The sequence below is a fragment of the Callorhinchus milii genome, unplaced genomic scaffold (genome assembly GCF_018977255.1).
Source record: "Callorhinchus milii isolate IMCB2004 unplaced genomic scaffold, IMCB_Cmil_1.0 Scaffold4, whole genome shotgun sequence".
Lineage (NCBI taxonomy): Eukaryota > Metazoa > Chordata > Chondrichthyes > Chimaeriformes > Callorhinchidae > Callorhinchus > Callorhinchus milii.
Window position 1 is genome coordinate 48,978,134 of NW_024704745.1, and position 20,557 is coordinate 48,998,690.

Genomic DNA, 20,557 nt, shown 5'->3' on the forward strand with positions numbered 1-20,557 from the left:
TCACAATACTTGTACCTTAGTTCAACATTGTATTTAAAAAGATAACACCTCTGACAATACACTGGAGTGCCAGACTATGAATGACATACTTGTATAACAATGTTAGTAGATCTGTTTCTTGGTATTAGTCTTGATTTATTTCCCCCAACTAAGCCACTAAGTAACTGACACTGATGAGGCATCACTGTAAATTACAATTACAGTAGATAAAGATACCATGTGGGCATATGAAGAGGATGGAATAAGTGGACAATGAGGGGGAAATTACAAGGTGTGATGTGACAAATATCATTGGAGATAAATATCACGTTATTGAATAGACTGATGAACACAGTCTGTAGGCTGAACATAAAATTACCTTTATCTAAACTGTAGAGACAGATATTTTGGGGTATAAAATGTGAGAGTCATAGCTATTTGTGGGAACTTATGGACAAATGGCTCCATGTTCTCTTTCACAATCATTACACTCAGCAGTAAATGTTCATGAAGTTCAATAGAATTGTCCAACGTGATAAGTAACTTTAAAAATGCAACTTCTTTCTCTTTTCCTCATCCCAGGAAGCATTAGGATACACTGATAGTGGGGCTGTCTTATGGGAGCATCTATCTTGCTGGGAATATCCATCTTGTGATGTAATTGGCTTCCATTTTACAGCAAAATATTGTTTCCTGCCACAACAAGCTTCCTTTTAGGATTTTCAGGCCAGCTAGCGGACGTGTGCTTGTACAAAAGCATGCACTGCTCCTCTCTGAACTTTGTCCACTGTTCATTGTTTATTTTTGACTCTGGTATTCAGCATAACAAACACTCTTCCACAATCTCACCATGGATCCTTTAGGCAACTGTGCGTTACTCTGCTCCTTCTTTCTACTGTTCTCTTTTGCTCAATCTGCAGGTAAGTTGTTGCTGGGCTTTCCTATCATTCACAGTAAGCACACAGAATTGATGTTTACTTAATCTTTGGAGTGTTAAGTATTGCATGTGTACTTAGAAATCAGACGCTACTTTGTTAGATTGGTTTAAATTCTAGATTTTAACAGCAATTAAGTGTTGAGAGATCTCAGATGGCAGCTAACCTTATCCAATTCACTTCACAGCAGATACTGCAAGCCTGGGTGCCTTGTTTGTAATGGAACAGTGGTTAATTTGTCATTCAAGCGCTCTGAGACACCGTCCGGCGTGGAGGGCGCTATATAAATCCAAGTTGTTGTTGTTCTTTGTAGGACATTGCTGTGCTCATACTGGCTGCCGCATTCACCAACAAAATATACAGTCACACCACTTTACAATATATACTGAGCAGCACTTTGAGACATCTCAACAATGTGATAAGGCGATATATCAATGACAAGGATTATTATTATTGTGGGACATTGCTGTAACTATTGCCAACAAAGAAAGTTCCTACATTGGTAATAAGTGCCTGTTTAGCACTTGATCGATGTTTTGATGTGTTAAGGCACATGCAGCAGAATCTAAATTATTTATTTAATGCTCCTGGAAATGGTTGGAGGACTGCTCATAGAGTGGAACTCACAAGCTGGGCTGTGAGGGTAAACTAAGGAGAACGGTATAGATCACACAACAGGTAAATTTGGAAATAATTCTGCCACTCCAAAATACCAGATCAAATAGTTTTATTCACTCCATGGCTGTTGTGGGACATTGCTGTAATCACCTACAATCACACAGTAACTACACTTCACAGTAAAATCATTTGAAGTACTTTGAGATGTCTCATGACATGATGATAATAATTCTTACATTTTGAATAGAGCCTTTCATGCCAGAAGGACTTCCCAAAGCGTTTCACAGGATATAATGTACAGTGCAGTGACTGGATGTTTTGTGAGCGAACGTGATAGCCAATTTGTGCACAGAAAGCTCCACAAACAATAATGAAGTGAATGATCAATTTTATTTGGGGAATGTTGACCAGGAGATGGGATTAACTCCACTTTCTTTTCTAATAGTTTAATGTCTCATCCGAGGATGGCACCTCAAATAATGCAGGATATCCAACACTGGATGAAGTGCCATCTTAGACTATATGAGTTTGAACCCACAACCTTCTGAGTCTGATGCAAGAGTGCTATGAACTGAGCCAGGTTGATACTCTTGTGATAAGGTGATTTATCAAATGCAAGATTATTATTTTATTCTTAGAACCATGAGAGATCTTTCTGAAACTTAGTGATTGTCTCAAGACACTGTGAGCTGCATGGCTGTTAATCTACATGCTCAATACAGTTTGGGAGCGGTTGGTAGATGGCTGTGGTGGAGTGCCATAGGATGGTACAATGTGAGTTCCCATCATTGATTGGAGCAGTGAGGAGTTATGCTAATGGTCATTTACATGTTCCCACTGGGCAAGTGTTAAAGATAGCGGCAGCTCACTCCATATTCCCAAGTCACACAGAAACAGAGACCTAGGTAAAGGTTGATAATGTTCATTTTCAGTTGATAAATAAGGAGTAATGTGAGCCCTATAGAAGTGGTTGTTTAAAAAAGAGCAGAGCACAGGGTCGGCAGACTATATGTTCAAAGTAAAGAAACAGAAAATTTATTTGCTGACTGAACAGAGAAACAGGAAAGACATGCATCTCTGAATGAAACTGGATTCTACCAGTGAGCTTTGAATTTGGATTGTCAGGGGTATCCAGCATAGGTTGGCTATGCTCTGAACCTCTGGAACTCCCTGCCTCAATTCCTCCTCCTTGCCCCTTCTTTGCTGATCTTCAGATTGTACTCAAAGACTTTCCTCTTTGCCTGTGTCAGCAGTTACATCTCCTTTCTCCCCCGTGTGATGCCAAGCTATTCCATTGATAAGCACTTCAAACACTCTGGGACTCTACTCTGTGTTAGAGGTGCTATATAAATGCAAGTTGTTTTTTACTCCTTTCCCTACAGGAACAGTGTTAAATCAGAGGACAGTCTGAATTGCTTGTATTAAAAAGACATCAGTGATTTTAGGCAGAAGAATTCTCAGTGTCATATATTCACTACATGTACAATCCCACACATAAACACCTAATCTCATATCTTCAGATGATCTGAAAATATAATATTGTACTCAATACAAAGCATAGGAGAGGTTATGCAGGAAGAGTGGATCCATAATCCTGTCATATTAATTTAGGAAATTCATTATTATTTACATTAATTTAGGAAATTCATTATTATTTACATTAATTTAGGAAATTCATTATTATCTACATTAATTTCCAACAATGTTCTGCAAATGGCTCATCTGGCAAATTGATCTAGGATAATATACTGTATATTTTAGATTTCAATTTAATTTCATTCTAACGTATGGATTTAACATCTGTCCCATCTAGTTTTCGTACAGAAGGCAGAGGCAAGTAGTCTTCTTTTGCAAAGACGCAGACGGGCCAATGTAGGTATATTTGAAGAGTTCAAAAGAGGTTCTATTCAGCGGGAATGTCTTGAGGAAGTGTGTTCGTATGAAGAAGTCAGAGAAGTATTTGAAAATGAGAAAAGAGCTGTAAGTGGTACATAATTTCATATTCTACATTTTTTCCAAAATTCAGATTAAGCTTCACTGCCTCAGAATCGGTCCTTCACCACATCCTTTACCATATGTCATGAATGTTTATAACCAAATTGAACAATCACATATGACATTAACTTGGAGTTATTCTTTATAAGAAACAGGTAATTATTGCTGAGCTTAACGTCCTATGTGAAAGGTCCTCCATAGGTACAAGAGAGGAAGCTCTTGTGATGTTTTCAAATTTAAATAATCTTTTTTAGAAAATCAGAAACTATTGTGAAACTACTGCCTAACACAAAGCATTTGGAAAGTTATTCAGATCTGTGTGCTGTATTGGGTAAAAATAAACCGAGAAAATAAGCTTTGGGGTCTTTCTTTTCTGTGTCTTCATTGCTTTGGAGTTGCGCTTGAAATGTTTTTTTGACCATGGATACCTCTGCTAGGATTCCCTTCTTTTTCTCTCTCACTTCCTTACCTTGCTCTTTGTTTTCTCCATCTACTTTATCTTCTCCGTTTTCCATAACCTCCTGTCCCCTATTTCTTTCTCTGCTCCCTCCTCCTCTCCATTCCTTCCCTCTTTCTCTCTTCCTTTTCCTCTCTCTCTTTCTCACCTCTGTTTCTCTCACCCTCACCACATTCTTTATCTCTTAACCTCTTTCTACCTCTTTCTTTCCCTCAGCATTTCCATTTTATTCTTTAACATGCCTCTTTTAAAATTCTCTGAGTGGCCATTCCTCCTGTTTCAGCCTAGTCATTAAATATCAGCAGTCTATTTGAACCACTGGAGGAAAAACATCACAATTGACACTGATTCTATCCTCTGAGTGTGAACGTGCATACTTGACAGGACAGGTCACTGGATAGTGACTAGAAGCTGGAAACACAAAAAAAATTAATTTTATTTGGAATAATCTTGTACATAATATATCAATTTAATCATAATATATAAAATAATTATTGTACTGAAGAAATTGTATGGTTCTGGTGTAGCAGGTTTTAATACGTGGTATCGCAGACATTTTCTGCATTGTGTGATCACTTCATCTACTTTATCTTGATCCCCACCCTCTGGAACTCCATCCCACAGTCCCTCCGTCTCGCCCCCTCCCTTGCCTCCTTCAAAACCGTCTCGACCCTCTTCTTCAACCGTGCCTTTAGTCACCCTCTTTCCCACCTCCCAGGCCTCCACCCTCCCTGATCCCTACCCTGAGCTTGGGTCCGAAACACTGTTTGTCCAGTGCCTTGGGACGTGCTCCCGGCGTGAAAGGCGCTATACAAATGTAATTTGTTGTTGTGTGATCACTCACACAATGAGCCAAATGGCTGCCTTCTGTGCTGTACAATTTCTAAAATGTGTATGGTTCATTGAGCTCATCGCTCTTGAATATGTGACTTGTCAAATGTGTTTGGCTGTTTGCGAGACGGATTGCTGGTACCTCTGATGGAAATGCATCATTTGTGAACGCCTCAATCGAACATTGTTCAAATGAGCAATTTATACACTTATCTTTTTTCTCCTTTCTCAGATTGAATTTTGGAACAAGTACAAAGGTATATTTTTTCTGAATTCTCTTCTATTTATGGATGGTCTCAGTAAAATTACTGGAGAATCAAGGATTGCTCTACCAGTTCTGCACTTTTAGACCTGAGCTAAACCTGTATTACCTGAAATGGCACTGAAAAATCTGTACTTGGATCTGTGCAATGGTAGGATCAAAGATACTGCCAGGTGACTAAGTGGTTGCAGTTAGTGGCTTTGAGCAGAAAGAATTGAATGAAGGTGGGTGACTGTTCACCCATGATAATATTAATCCTTGTATTTGATTTAGCTTCTTAGCATGTCATTGAGATATACTTCAAGGATTTACTGTAAAGTGATATAACAATAACAACAATGCATCAGTTATTCTTGTTGTTAAAGTGGTATGTCTATGTACTATATGGGCAAACAAGATAGCCAATGTCCCAAAAACAGCCATGGAGTGAGCAACTAATTTTCTTTGGGGGATTATCCGCCAGGATACCAGGAGAAACATTCGGTGATAATTATCGACTGAGAATTCTCCAGGAACAGAAAACCCCACCTTGTGATAATTTTCACCTTTGAAAACACAATTTTTCACCCCATAACAATTACCTTATGAAGCAGCATGGAATCCCTGCACTCCACAACTGTCAACGGTGGTGCCCGGTATGCCATTGATAAGAACAGAGGGCATCAAATTCTTTACATTTCTGGACCAACTATTGTGGCTGGTGGTGGGAGTGGGGAGGAGGATTCACCGTTTAGTCAGTGATCATTTTAAAATTTGATGCTTTTTCAGACAATGATGCATGTAAATCAAATCCCTGTCAAAATGGGGCAAGATGTCAGGATGGGGTGAATAACTACTTATGCTGGTGTGTGGATGGATTTGAAGGCTGGAATTGTGAAATAGGTACGTGATAAACAAAACTGATACTACTGAGTAAAAACAGAAATTGCTGGGAACACTCAGCAGGTCAGGCAGAAAGGAAAGTGAGTTAATGTTTCAGGTCGATGACCTGTCGTCAGTACTAGCAGTAGTGTAGACTGATAGTACTGTACACTGAGTGTCCTCAATAATAGCATAGTGCTCTTCACTCGGGGTAGCGTCCTGCCGTGCTTATTAACCAAGCTCTAAGTGTGTATAAAATAAAATATGCAGGGTATTATCTGTATTTTATGCACACTTAGAGCTTGGTTAATAAGCACGGCAGGATGCTAACCCGAGTGAAGAGCGCTATGTAAATGCAAGTTGTTGTTGTTAATGTTTATATAGTAGGTATCATTTCCACTATCCAGATGTACAAATGACAATGTGTTATTTTGTGTACTTAAGCCAAGAAAACAGAAATTGATTGCAATTTTGCTAACGGTCTTTGTGAGCAATTCTGCAACAATATGGCTAATGGATCTCGTGAATGCAGCTGTGCAGAAGGTCACACTCTGGGAGAAGATGGCATATCCTGTGTTCCTGCAGGTTATTTACTCTTATTTTGATAATTCACTTGCTCTTAAGTTGAACTAGGAGTCACACAATCACAAGAGAGGTTTGGATGAAGAAGGCCTTTGGCCCTTTTGATCTTATCTTTCCTGAATAATTACCCTTACTCTCCTCCCATCACAAAATCAAGCTGATTTTTATTAAACAATTCCATTGTCCTGGCTTCAACTACTTTCCTTGGCAACCTGTTCCAGTTGTTAATTACTTAATGATAATAATAAAATCCTTGAATTTGATATAGCACCTTGTTATGTCGATGTTTCAAAGCTTTTCAACAACAACAAGATTCCATTTATAAAGCGCCTTTCACGTCAGGAGGACGTCCCAAGGCGCTGCACAGTTGGGTCATGATCCGAGCAGGCGGGAAATGGTCAGGGTGAGGGGAGGGGAGGGAGCGAGGAGGGGGGAAATGGTCAGGGTGAGGGGAGGGATGGGAGGGAGCGAGAAGGGGGAAGAGAGTCGAGAGAATATATTGTAAAGAGGATTGACTCTATATTCTGTGGGTGAAATGTGACAGCTTGGTAAGAGATACTTCCTGGTATCTGTCCTGAAATTACCATTTATTGCTCTAAACTTATAATATAATAATCCTTGCATTTGATATAGCGCTTTTCACATCTTCTAGACGTCCCAAAGCGCTTCACAGAATATACTGTAAAGTGAATTGACTGTATATTTGTGGGTGAATATCCTTTCATGTTTTAAATACCTCAATCAAATTATCCTTATAGAACCTGGTTTCCAAACATTTCTTCATAGCTGAAAGCCTTCAGCCCAGGAATTAGTGAACTGGTGCTGCACATTGTCCAAGGCTACCATATCCTTCCTAGGATTGGGTGCTTAAAACTGAACACAGTGCTCCAAATTAGGTCTGACCAGCACTCTATATATTTGGAGAAACACCTCCTTATATTTGTATTCCATCTTGTAATAAATGCCAGCATCTCATTTGCTTTGTTGGCTGTTTTTTAGTACTGGTGAATTTGATTTTAGTGGTTTATAAACTTGATTCCCTAGATCTCTCAGCTCATCCATCCCTCTTAGTGTTTCCCATTTAAAACATGCTTCCAACTTCCAAATTCTTCCATGCCAAGAGTACTGCCTCACAATTTGCTATACTCCATTTGCCGTAGATTGGCCCACTTTTTTAATCTGTTCATATCTCTGGATTCTTCACCTGCCTTCTTCACAATTTGCAACAGTGCTCAGTTTAGTACCATCTTTGGATTTAGCAAACATATCTGCAAATTGTCAAATATAAAGATTATAAACTTAGAAAGGCTCGGTATAAGCGTGCACAGCCATTTGCAACTGAAGTTGGGAAGCATTTCTGTACAAATAGGGGTGTGAAGATGGGGAATGATCTGGTCGATGCATCCAAAGTTATTGTTCTTCGTTTACTTTCTCAATCCGAATTAGAGTCTTGTAAATCTCCATAAGGTCCTCTCTGAGAACTTTTCCTTTAAAAACTGAACAATCTAAGGTTGTCCAATCATTGCTCATTTTTCTAACACTGGAGATTGTCCTCAGTGGTATCCTTGCAAATAATAGGTGCACAGGGCCTTATAACACTTCCTCAGTTGTGGACCTAAAATTGGCATAGAAAGTAATGTAAAAGAGTGAGAAACATTACTAGAGAAACCAGACACGAGTTAACAAGAGTAGGATTTTAATAGTTCACATGACATATCTAACCTGCAGGAAGCACTGACAGCAGGGGTCACTGTCCACCTGCTTATTCCTCACCCAGACGCCTGCACACTGAATTAGTTGCTTTAAGCACTTAGCATTCTGTCTGTAGTTGAAAGTTTGATTGTCATAAAAGTGAAGTGTAAATCACAAATGATTCTTGAGGAAGATAGAAGACTAGGGTTTCACAGTTTTCAATATTACCATTGTTGTTTTTGATCATCAAGTGTCAGTGCACCTTCATACCTTTCAGGACAGATACTGTACCAGGAAGTTTTTCTTTACTTAGAGGGCAATTAACGATTGGAACAGGATACCAGGAAGGGTGGTTGAGGCCAGGACACTGGACGCATTTAAAAAGCAGTTTGATGCTATGTGTTCTGGGGGAATTAAATCAGATGGGTTTTCTTCAGCCAAACCAATCTTCTGATCTTGTAACCTTAACTCAGTATTCTGTGTAGTAGCATTGAAATACTGTATCAGTGAGGAACAAGAATTGGGGCAGCTTGTGGGAAACTAAGATTCAATGTTTCTTATTAAATTCAGTAAATCGTTTAATACATTTTGAGGCTGTTATGATTATTTTCACCCCATGATGGAAATAAAAAGGTTCAGAAAATGCTCAAAGTTGGAAATCTGCTGTGTAACTGTTAAGTCTGTTTCAGGGTGGGTATCACATTTCTGTCACAAATACCCAGGGGACCTCATCTTTAACTCAAGTTCACTTAGTGTTGATGTCTCGCAAATGTGCTTGACCTTCATAGGGTGCCCTGCATGAGATCCAATGACCTGAGCCTGCAGTGTGAGTGGCCACACTGGAAAAAAAAACCTTGGGCAAGTTTCCTTACTCATATGCCTCTGTTTACCTAGCAGTAAGTAGGAACCCGGTAATTAGTAGATTGGCAAATCACTCTCAGGGGGTAATAATTCCCCCCACCTAAAAAAGTGGCCACTAATTCCCCAAATGTTTGTGGGACGCTACTTTACAGGATTTACTATAAAGTGCAGTGACGATTTTATAGATGAACATCTACAAAATACCTAATAAATAAGGGTTGAAAAGTGTGCTCATTGATTATTTGAAGAATAAATGTTATCATACCCCTTTAACAGTGGAATATCCATGTGGAAAAGCACCAGTGGTGATGAAACAAAAGAAGGAGACAAGAGCAAAAGATGGAAGAATAGTGGGTGGAAGCGCAGCTTTTCGAGGAGAATTCCCTTGGCAGGTATCTATTTGATAGCATTATCAGGTCTTGTGATTCTGAGTACAGTAGTAACCATGATTCTTTATCCGAGCTGTAGTGTCCAAGAGCTAATATTGAGAGTTGCAATCTCCCACAGAATTCATAAACATTGATTACAAGACAATAACTACAAAAATGCATAGCAAAAACTGCTTAACATTTCCTGTATTACAACTGCACTACACAAACAGCTTCTTCTCCAGCCCCTGCACTGTTTCGTGCAGCATTCTTCAGGGCTTTGTCCTTGGTCTCCTCCTCTTCAATATCTCTTGGTCACATGATCTGTAGACATGGGGTCAACTTCCACCTGTACACAGATGACACCCAACTCTATCTCTCTGCCTCCACCCTTGACTCCAGTACCACAGTTGTCCTAAGAGAATGTCTGTCAGACATCAAGTCCTGGATAAGAGCTAACTTTCTACAGTTGAATGTCATCAAGACCAAGGTTCTCCTGCTTGGCTCCAGTCAGCGCCTCCACACCTCAGGCACTGACAGCATCTCCATCCATGGATGCACACTGCACCTTGGGCTTGTTTGACCCTCAACTGTCTTTCTACCCCACATCCGTGCCATGACCCTCTCTGCATTCCTCCACATCCGCAACATCGGCCGGCTCTGCTATTGACTTTCCCCTCAGAAAACATTCACGCATTTATTACATCTAGGCTCAACTATGCTAATCCCCTGTTTGTCGGCCTTCTCAACTCTTCCCTCCTCAAGCTGCAAGTCATCTAGAACTCTGTAGCCTGTGTTCTCTCCCCCACCAGGCTCTGTGACCCTATCACCTCCACCCTCGCCCGGCTCCACTGGCTTCCATTGCCCAGAGGGTGAAGTTCAAAATCCTTGTCCTCACTTTCAAGACCCTCCATGGCCTTGCTCCTTCCTACCTCTGTGACCTACTAACCCTATATCAAGTCCCTCTTCTTTGACCGCACATTCATCCACACTCCTACCCCTATCCTCCCTGCCCTCCACCCCCTTGATCCCAACCTCCTGCTCGGGTCCAAATCCCTGACTTTGCAGCACCTTGGGAGGTCCTCTTGATGTGAAAGGCGCTTTACAAATGAAATTTGTTGTTGTTGTACTGGGAATGTTTGTACTAGAGAAGAAGAAGGCTCCGACGAGATCATATTCAAGTTTTCAAAGATCTAAGTGGTATGGATAATCTGAACTGAAAATAACACAACCATAAAACCCACAACAAAGAGATGTTGGATAAAGTACTGAAGAGCTCTGTTGCCAATCTAAGTTTATCCACTTGATATAAAGAGAAACAGAACAGATTGTACAAAAAGACAGTGGAGGCAAATTCTCTAGATTGATTTTTGCTGTAAGAAGCAATGTAAGGGGTGAAGTATTTTATAGAATCCTAGAAATCATCGCATAGGAGGGTCCTTTTAGCTCATCAAGCCTTTACTGGTCTTAGCTCCTACACTGCATCCTCAATTCTGCTGAAGGCAGGGATTCCTTCCACTCAGCAACTATTAACCTGCAATCCAAAGTCCTAACAACAACAGCAAAATTACATTTGTATGGTGCGGGAAGGGTGGTCCCAGCTGGACAAGCAGCGGGAAAAGTTGCCGGACAGCAATATCAATGGAAAGCTATGTGGTTTTAGCTGGTTAGACTCCAGCAATACCCTAACAAACACATTGGGATCCCCGATCCTTAGCTCTTGCCAACCTGCGCCTAATACTCTCCGGAATTAGGTAAACAGAATGCTTCCAGGTAGGTGCACATTCCATTCCAACAATCTACCTCTGGAGTTTCCATGTGTAGGTGGGATGCATGGAAACTTAGCTTGATTTGGATACTTTTAAGCATGGGATGGGTTTCTGCATGTGTCGGACACCTGGCTGACCAAAGTAAAATTCTCTTCAGTGTTTATCCAATGCCCTTTTTTCTTTCACTTTTGGGAATGGGCAATCTTTCATTGCGAAGGCTCACTTCTTGTTTCCTCCATCAGTTACAATTTACTTTTCTTTGTCCACAGGCACTTTTGACTGAGGAAGGAAAAGCAATCTGTGGTGCTGTTTTACTAAATCGTCAGTGGGTTGCAACTGCTGCTCACTGTCTCTTTAAAGGTCATATACGAAAACCAATTGAACGGTTACAGATAATAGTTGGTACGTACATACCTTGCATAGCTGCCATAATAACACTGCAAGCTTATAATTCAGTAAGTAGGAACCTTTTTTTAGTCAATTGGGAGATAGCTTTTCTGGGGGTAATAATCCTATCAAAATAAGTAAATAATAGAAAAATAAAAATTAATTAGAAAAATTAATAGAAAAATTAATAGAAAATTAGAGATCATTGAAGGTGGTAATAGCGGGCCTACTGCCTGTACCATACGACAATTGGTACAGGAACAAACAAATTAAGGACTTGAACACATGGCTAAAAGAGTGGTGCGGAAATCAGGGGTTTCTTTTTATGGGTCATTGGCACGAGTATTGGGGGAAAAGAGAACTCTTTCGGAGAAAAGGGCTACATTTAAATCGTGCTGGAACAAATGTCCTAGCTAAACGAATTAACAGGGAAATAAATAGGAATGTAAACTAGTAAAGTGGGGGAATATATAGGTAAGAGACACCATAAGTTAGCACTAGAAAAAGTAAAGATGACAGTGCAGAATAGCATGCCAGATAATAGGAATATGTTAACCAGGGGTAAGAAGCTTGGCAAAGTAGATAAGGAATCAGAGAGTAGAGGAAATGGTAGGAATTTTTTTTTTTTTATCTGAATGTGCAAAGCATTCGGAATAAAACTGATGAATTAAAAGCACAGATAGACACATATGGGTACGATCTAGTAGCCATCACTGAAACATGGTTGCAAGGAGATCTAGGGTGGGAGTTAAATATTCCAGGGTTCTCAGTTTACAGGAAAGATAGGCACTGTGGGAGACGAGGTGGGGGGGTTGTAGCCCTGTTAATTAGGGATGAAATAAAAGCAGTGGAGAGGAAGGATCTTAAATCCGATGACCAGGAGGTCGAGATAATATGGGTGGAAATCAAAAATAATAAAGGGCAGAAAATATTAATGGGAGTGGCTTATAGACCCCCAAACAGCGTTCACAATATAGCACAGGGTATCAATCAAGAAATCAGTGGAGCATGTAGGAAAGGTAAAGCGATAATAGTGGGTGATTTCAATCTCCACATAGATTGGAAAAACCAAATCAGCAAAAGTAGGTCAGAAGAAGAGTTCATTGAATGTATGAGAGATAACTTTCTAGAGCAGCATGCCGAGGAACCAACTAGGGGACAGGCCATCCTAGACCTGAATCAGTGGATGTGGTCTATTTGGACTTCCAGAAGGCATTCAATTAGGTGCCGCATAAAAGGTTAGTCCAAAAGATAAGGGCCCATGGAATTGGTGGGAGCATATTAACGTGGATTGGGGAATGGTTAACGGGTAGGAAACAAAGAGTAGGGATAAACGGGTGCTTTTTGGATTGGCGGGATGTGACTAGTGGAGTGCCACAAGGATCAGTCCTTCGGCCTCAGCTATTTACCATCTACATCAACGATCTAGATGAGGGCATCGAAGTTAATATATCTAAATTCGCGGATGACACAAAACTAGGAGGAAGTATCAACACAGAGGACGACATTAAAAAATGCAACGAGACATAGATAGGTTAGGTGATTGGGCAGGTAGTTGGCAGATGAAGTATAATGAAGGGAAGTGCAAAGTCATCCACCTAGGTAGCAAAAACAGTAGAGCGGGTTATTTTTTAGAAGGGGAGAGATTGGAATGTGTTAGCGTCCAGTGGGATATGGGTGTCCTTGTACACCAATCACAGAAAGTTAGTCTGCAGGTGCAGCAGCAATTAGGAAGGCGAACGGTATGTTAGCATTCATTATGACAGGATTAAACTGTAAGAGTAGGGAAGTCTTGCTGCAACTGTATAGGGCCCTGGTGAGACCACACCTGGAATGCTGTGTGCAGTTTTGGTCTCCTTACTTAAGGAAGGATGTACTTGCCTTGGAAAGGGTGCAGCGTAGATTTACTAGGTTAGTACCAGGGATGAAGGGGATGAGTTACGAGGATAGGCTGACCAATTTGGGCCTATATTCTCAAGAATATAGAAGAATTAGAGGGGATCTTATAGAAACCTATAAGATCATCAAAGGGTACGATAGAGTAGATAGTGGGAGATTGTTTCCCTGGTTGGAGAAACTAAGACCAGGGGTCACAACCTTAAAATCAGAGGCCAGCCCTTCCCACTGAGTTGAGGAAGAACTTCTTCACTCAAAGGGTGGTGAATGTATGGAACTCACTACCCCAAAGGGCTGTTGCCGCTCAGTCCTTGAACATATTCAAGACTGAGATAGATATATTTCTTATTGCAAAAGGGATTAAGGGATATGGGGATAAGGCAGGGTTATGGTATTAGCTGGAGTTAGATTAGAAGATTAGCCATGATTGAATGGTGGGGCAGAATCGAAGGGCCGAATGGCCTACTCCTGCTCCTACATGTTATGTTATGTTAAAATTAATAGAAAATTAGAAAAATAAATAGAAAAATAATAATTTGTTAACTCAATCTATGTGGGATGCTGCTGTCCACAATTGGTTTCTGCATTTTGCCAACAAAATATATAGTCAATTCACTTTACAGTATATTCTGTGAAGTGCTTTGAGGTGACTGGAAAACGTGATAAGGCACTATAGCAAATGCAAGGATTATTATTATTTCCCAGGTGTGAGCCTGGCTGGGTCACTCAGTCAATCCCTTTATTGGCTGTTTGTGGAACATTTCTGTGCGGAACTCGCTGATGCATTCGCTTGGAAAACACACAGTCACAGCACTTTTACGGTGAAATCCTGTGAAGCGCTTTGAGACATGAAACGCAAGGATTAGTATTCGAATAGCAAGCAGATCAAGCATGCACTTGATTTGCTCCAAGAAAGTTACCGTCTACCAGCTAATATTAATAATCCTTGCATTTGATATAGTGCCTTATTATGTTGTCAAGATGTTTCAAAGCGCTTCACATAATATACTGTAAAGTGGATTGTGAGCAAAACACAGTAGCCAATTGAACACAGAAGAGGGGATTTGCCTATCACAAATCAGGGCACTCCCAGGGCTTTTGTGGAGCCGGGAGAGGACATGCAAGGAAACTATGCAAGAGAGAGAAGTGTCTGCTGCCGTTGCTATGGTAACTACACAATCCAGTCGCAGTCACAAAGAAAGCAGTGTGTGTGTTATTGTGTCTGGACCTTTCGAGCAACTTGCTTCAAAGCTAACCTTGAATTCATCCAGCGCTGATTAAACCCAAATTCTCCTGACACATGGAGAGGTAAACATCCTCAATGTTGCTGTCAGTCATGAAGCAACTCTGGTCTCCATTTTTTTATCAGTGATAATAATAATTACCCTTGCATTTAATATAGTGCCTTATCACATCGAGACGTTGCATCATTGAAGACGTAATAAGGCACCAGATAAATGCAATGATTATTATTATGAGATGAGGGACTTTCTCTCAGTTATGAACCCTGCCATACTCTTTTGTAGAATATAATAAAATAATCCTTGTATTTGACATAATGCTTTTCACATCTTCTAGACGTCTCAAAGTGCTTTACAGATATACTGTAAAGTGAATTGACTGTACATTTATGGGCGAAATGTGGCAGCCAATTGCACATAGCAGTGTCCCACAAACAGTCGTGGATTGAAGATCAGTTTTTGTGAGACTCCCTTGATAGGCAGAACAAATAATTGACGATTCTTGGTTTATAATAATAATAATAATAATCCTTGCATTTGATATAGCGCTTTTCACGTCGGGAGGATGTCCCAAAGCGCTTCACAGAACACACTGTAAAGTGAACTGACTGTATATTTGTGGGCGAACGCGGCAGCCAATTGCGCACAGCAATGTCCCACAAACAGTCGTAGATTGAAAATGACCAATTTTTTTTATTATTGTTTTTGGTTTTGGAGGGATTATTATTAGGCGTGCGGAGTAAGGAAACTTGCCCAAGGTTTCGCCCTGCCTGGAATTGAACTCAGGTCTCTCTAACTGAGTGCTCTAACCACTGAGCTACAGGACTCCAAACTTCATAACTGGAAGGCCACCAGCAACACCTTTAACGTTGAAACAATAATCAGTTAGAGACAATAGACACAAGACGAAATGCGTTGCCAATAATAAAGTTATTATTGCCAATAATAAAGTTATAATAAAGTTATTATTGCCAATGCATTTAATAACTATCTTTTCATTATCAGTTAAAATCAAAAAAAACAAAAATGTGTTTCACAGGATTTACTTGAAAGTGTAATGATTATGTATGTGTAAGGGAACTCAGCAGCCAATCTCATACACCGTGTAAAGCAGAAAAAAATGACTTATTATTCATACTCAGCATCAACAGGACTAGTTAAAGGAGGAGAAAAAAGTAAAAAATAGAGTTGGTCTGATAAGCACAACAGTATCTGTTTTTTTTAATACTGGAGCAACAAAAGGTTCATGCTTAAAGCAATTCACCAAAAATGGTCAGTATTTCAAACATAGATACCTGAGGCATGAGCCAACACTACTGGAAAACAATGGAAACAGAGTTAAAGTCAGACCACGGGAAGAAAACTTTCACAAGAGTTTGAACCCCTGATTCTATCTAAGGAATGCTAGCAATGCAGCACCACTGAGGTGTGGAATGTCAAACGAAATGGTTAAATTTGTAAATAAATTATTATGTGAAATAGTAGTAACATCTATGTTATGGCGCAATGTGAATCTTCCAAAGTTAATAGGTCAATTTTAATATGAAATTTTATCCCTTTTTAACAGTGTTAATTTGAAACATTAAAAAGTTAGATACAGTTTGTTCTAAACTATGATACCTTTCTGTCCAAAGGTGAACACAAACAGTCTGAAGAAGAAGGCAGTGAACAAAGAAGGAATCTGTCTGAAGCTATTGATCACGAGAACTTTAACAAGAAGACAATTGACCATGACATTGCGGTGCTGAAACTAGAATCCCCGATAGTGTTTGATGATTACGCAGTTCCGATCTGCTTGCCTGAGCCCAGGTTTGCTGTGCGTGAGCTGATGCAGATTCTGTATTCCACAGTGACTGGTTGGGGAAGGCGAAGTGAGGCAGGTCTGGGATCCAACATACTGCGAAAACTTCAAATACCATTTGTTCGCAAGTCTTTGTGCTCCCCAACTACCAATTATAACATAACGGACAACATGTTCTGTGCTGGCTACAAGGATGCATTCCTAGATTCTTGTTCAGGAGACAGTGGGGGACCGCTTGCCACACAATATAAGGGCACTTGGTTTTTGACTGGAATAGTGAGCTGGGGAGAAGGCTGTGCTCGGCAAGGCAAATATGGAATTTATACTAAAGTTTACAAGTTCGTTGAATGGATCAATCAACATATTAATCGTAATAGTTCCTCAGCTCTTTCTCAAATTTCCGGTAACCACACATCTGTGCAATAAATATCAAATTGCTTCTTAAATAATATATATAATAATCCTTGCATTTAATATACCACCTTATCACGTTTTCGAGACGTCTCAAAGCGTTTCACAGAATATATTGTAAAGTGAATTGACTGTATATTTTGTGACTAAAACGCAGGAGCCAATTGTGCACAGCAGTGTCCACAAACAGTCATGGGTTGAGTGACCAAATTATTATTATTTAATTATTGAGATTTAATTTCAAATAACTGTCTGACAATGCTTTAATGTAACCATTGTTCAATAAACCATTCAATTTGCCAGGGAAAAGAATCAAATAACTTGAATATTGATTTTCTTCACTAACAGCTTTAATTCTGATTTTAGAATTTGTTTATTTTATGCCTGTTTTCAGGTTGGGAAAATTAAGAAAGCAATACAGCCACATTTCCAGCATCCACATAACTATAGCTGCAAATTGTACCCGATGAGGTATTATTGGTGCCGAAGCTTTCAACCACAGTACCCTCTGTAACTCCCTACTTCCACCATAAATCACACTGCCTCATTATCTCCTTTGTTTTTACAACTCTAAGAACTCCCTTATCGATGGGGCTTTCAGTCACTCGATCCTATCGCCCTGTGCCCCCACTTACCATTGTACTCCGACTTCCACACCACCCTGTGAAGCATTTAGATGTTAACTTATGTGAAACGCTCTATATAAGTGCACACATTGTGATTTCCATGTGTAGGTACGATGCATGGAATTCTCAATTTGGTTTGGATACTCTTAAGCATGATGATGGGTTCCTCATGTATCAGATTCCCAGCTGACCCCCCAAAAATACATATTTAATACAGTATGTTATATATTTGCTCGTTTTCACTGCTGTATAATTATTTGTGTGCTAAGTTAATGTATTGTTAGGTGATGAATATCAACATACATTTCATAGAATCATAGAATCATAGAATTGTACAGCACAAAAAGAGGCCATTCGGCCCATCGAGTCTGTGCCGGCTCTTTGAATAGAGCAATTATGTCAATCCCACTTCCCAGCCCTTTCCCCATAACCCTGCAAACCCGTCCTCCTCAAATACCCAAAATTTACATGAAAATTTACATTTACATTATCAAAACTGTGTGGTTTATTCTACATTTTCTCCAATGCTTATTGATCATGTATGAAAAACCAATCATAAAAACATTCTAGCCAAAGTGGTCTATTTTATGTCAGAAGTGAAATGTTCATTTGTTCTATTATTGGGACGTCCTCCCGACGTGAAAAGCGCTATATCAAATGCAAGGATTATTATTATTATTATTACAGGATTAAAGGTGCATCTTTACTTTTCTAGGAATACAACCTCCATGGCATTCTTTTCAAACGATAAAAAAATAATTTTACACTAAGAAAAACTCAAATGTATACAGTGTGCCCTTTTCAGAAATTATTGTCATTTTAGCTTTATGTGTGTCAGCCTGGCTCAGTTTGTAGCACTCGTGCCTCTGAGTAAGAAGGTTATGGGTTCAGGCCCCTCTTTGAGCATTGAACCTGTATAGTAGTTTGATACTCTAACTAGCTCAGGGTTGCGTGAGTACTTCTTTGTGAGAGGTGCCGTTCTTTGGATGAGATGTCAAACTGAGACGTCATCTGTCTGTTTAGATGGACATTAAAGGTCCCATAACACAATTCGGTTTGAGACGTTCTCCCAAAGTGAAAGGTGTTAAATTAAATGCAAGGATTTTTTTAATTGTATATTTTCCATGGAGTTTCAGCAGGCATTATGATTTGGTAGTATAACTTTTGTGAGCTCTGTATTATAGAGCATTATAGCTACACATGATCAAAATCATTTCTAAAGTAAAATGCAATGTAATCTGGAAGAAAGAAGACTAGCCCATAGAATAGTGCATAATCCAATCCTTACTGATCTTTTAACGTTTGGCAGCTACCCAACGAGAGAGCTCCAAAAAGATGCATTTAACTATTTCAAATTCTGTAGGATTTTCAAGTTAGGTGGTAAATATTCAGTAGTTTTCAATTTTCGCCTCAAATTACTCTTGTCCTTAATATGTTCTGGTACTAAGCTATGAAGTATCCAAATAATTTCAAATGGATTGTTAAATTTTGCTCATAAATGATGAACTGCTAATTTTGAATAGTGTTATTAAAGGACAGAAAACTTCTCAAATGTAACTTGGATTTGTTTGTCTTTTCTGATCAAAATACTTTTTATTAAAGCTCTGCCTTTGGAGGCATTGCTCTTGATATTTCAAAGCAAGGCTAGTGCATAGTTTGAGATTTTTCAAAGCCTGCTTATGGCACTGTGAATGTAAAAATAATCCTGATTATAATAATAATAGTCCTGAACATAGTGTTTTGGACATAACTGAATCTAAATACCATTTATTTTGGAGTGTCATTAAATGCACAATTCAAATCTATTGAAAAAAATCATTGTATTTAACATGGTTGCTCGATTCATCAATATTGGATTTAGACCCACAGTGTATAAACTGATCACTTAATCACCATTGGGGGTTTCAGTTCATCTTGAATGTTTTCCTGTGGTTGCATAAGAATGAATGTGTTTGTTTTTCTGGTGGCTCCAACATTCATTAACAAGACCTGTTTGCTTTTCCTCTTTCATATCTGTTTACTGAGGTTAAACACAAAACAGAAATTACGCTGATAATGAAGCCCAAGAATCTCTGCTATTTACCTCACTCTCCACCTGTAAATGTTTGAGGGCATTACTCTGCTCCAATACAATAGTGGATTCTGCAGCACAGATTCAAATTTCCAACAAAAATGATGTTCAATGTTTGCATTCATAAGGTTATCATTTTACACCAGAACAATACATGATTCCAACTGAGGGCCATTTATACACATCTGCTGTCTGATATGTACGGAAACCCAGCCATCACCATACCTAATAATAATAATAATAATCTTTGCATTTGATATAGCACCTTATCATGTCTTTGAGACGTCTCAAAGTGCTTCACAGAATATATTGTAAAGTGAATTGACTATATTTTGTGGGCAAAACACAGCAGCCAATTGTGAACAACAGTGTTCCACAAATAGTCGTGGATTGAAGTGACTGATTTTTTTTTGAAGGAATTATTACCCCTGGAAAAGAGATCCACCAATCGACTAACAACCGGGTTGCTATTACTGCTAGGTAAACAGAGGCGTGTGGAATACGGAAACTTGCACAACATTTCGCCCTGTCAGAAATTGAACCCAGGTTTCTCGCTTGCGAGGTGAGTGCTCTAACCACTGAGCTAGAGGACTCCACACAAAGGTATTCAAACCAGACATGTGTATGCTACCTACATGAAAATTTCCCGTAGTTCATTTTCTATGCTCCGCCCCTCCATCAGAGAAAGGATTTATTGGCCAGGACATCAGAAGAAACTCCCTACTCTTTCAAATACTGCCGTGGATTTGTTAATGTCTACCTAAACAAACAGATGGGACTTCAATTTAATGTCTCAACTAAAATATGGCACCCCCAACACTGCACTGAAGTCCTGAAAGCCAGATTTGAAACCACACCCTTCTGACCCAAAGGAAAGAGCACCACAATCTGAAACAAGCCTTCTATGGCCTTGC

At 39.5% G+C, this 20,557-nt stretch overlaps 1 protein-coding gene across 2 annotated transcripts; it reads left to right on the forward strand.

The window, feature by feature from the left end:
• The first annotated feature begins 744 nt into the window (after positions 1–744).
• On the forward strand, positions 745–19,125 carry LOC103183473 (coagulation factor VII). Of its 2 annotated transcripts, XM_007900977.2 has the most exons (8): positions 795–899; positions 3,346–3,512; positions 5,048–5,072; positions 5,846–5,959; positions 6,383–6,523; positions 9,350–9,465; positions 11,480–11,612; positions 16,369–19,125. In XM_007900977.2, the coding sequence occupies exons 1-8, from the start codon at positions 830–832 to the stop codon at positions 16,959–16,961; spliced, it is 1,359 nt and encodes a 452-aa protein (XP_007899168.1). In that variant the 5' UTR covers positions 795–829; the 3' UTR covers positions 16,962–19,125. The 2 variants fall into 2 exon arrangements, with proteins under 2 accessions (XP_007899169.1, XP_007899168.1); XM_007900978.2 differs by lacking the exon at positions 6,383–6,523 and having other exon boundaries at positions 745–899.
• The last annotated feature ends 1,432 nt before the right edge of the window (positions 19,126–20,557 follow it).

Coding starts and splice junctions, on each gene's coding strand:
- LOC103183473 (XM_007900977.2), top strand. CDS start 830: ATGGATCCTTTAGGCAACTGTGCGTTACTCTGCTCCTTCTTTCTACTG. Junction 5,960..6,382: donor AGGCTGGAATTGTGAAATAG/GTACGTGATAAA, acceptor TGTGTACTTAAG/CCAAGAAAACAGAAATTGAT. Junction 9,466..11,479: donor GAGGAGAATTCCCTTGGCAG/GTATCTATTTGA, acceptor CTTTGTCCACAG/GCACTTTTGACTGAGGAAGG.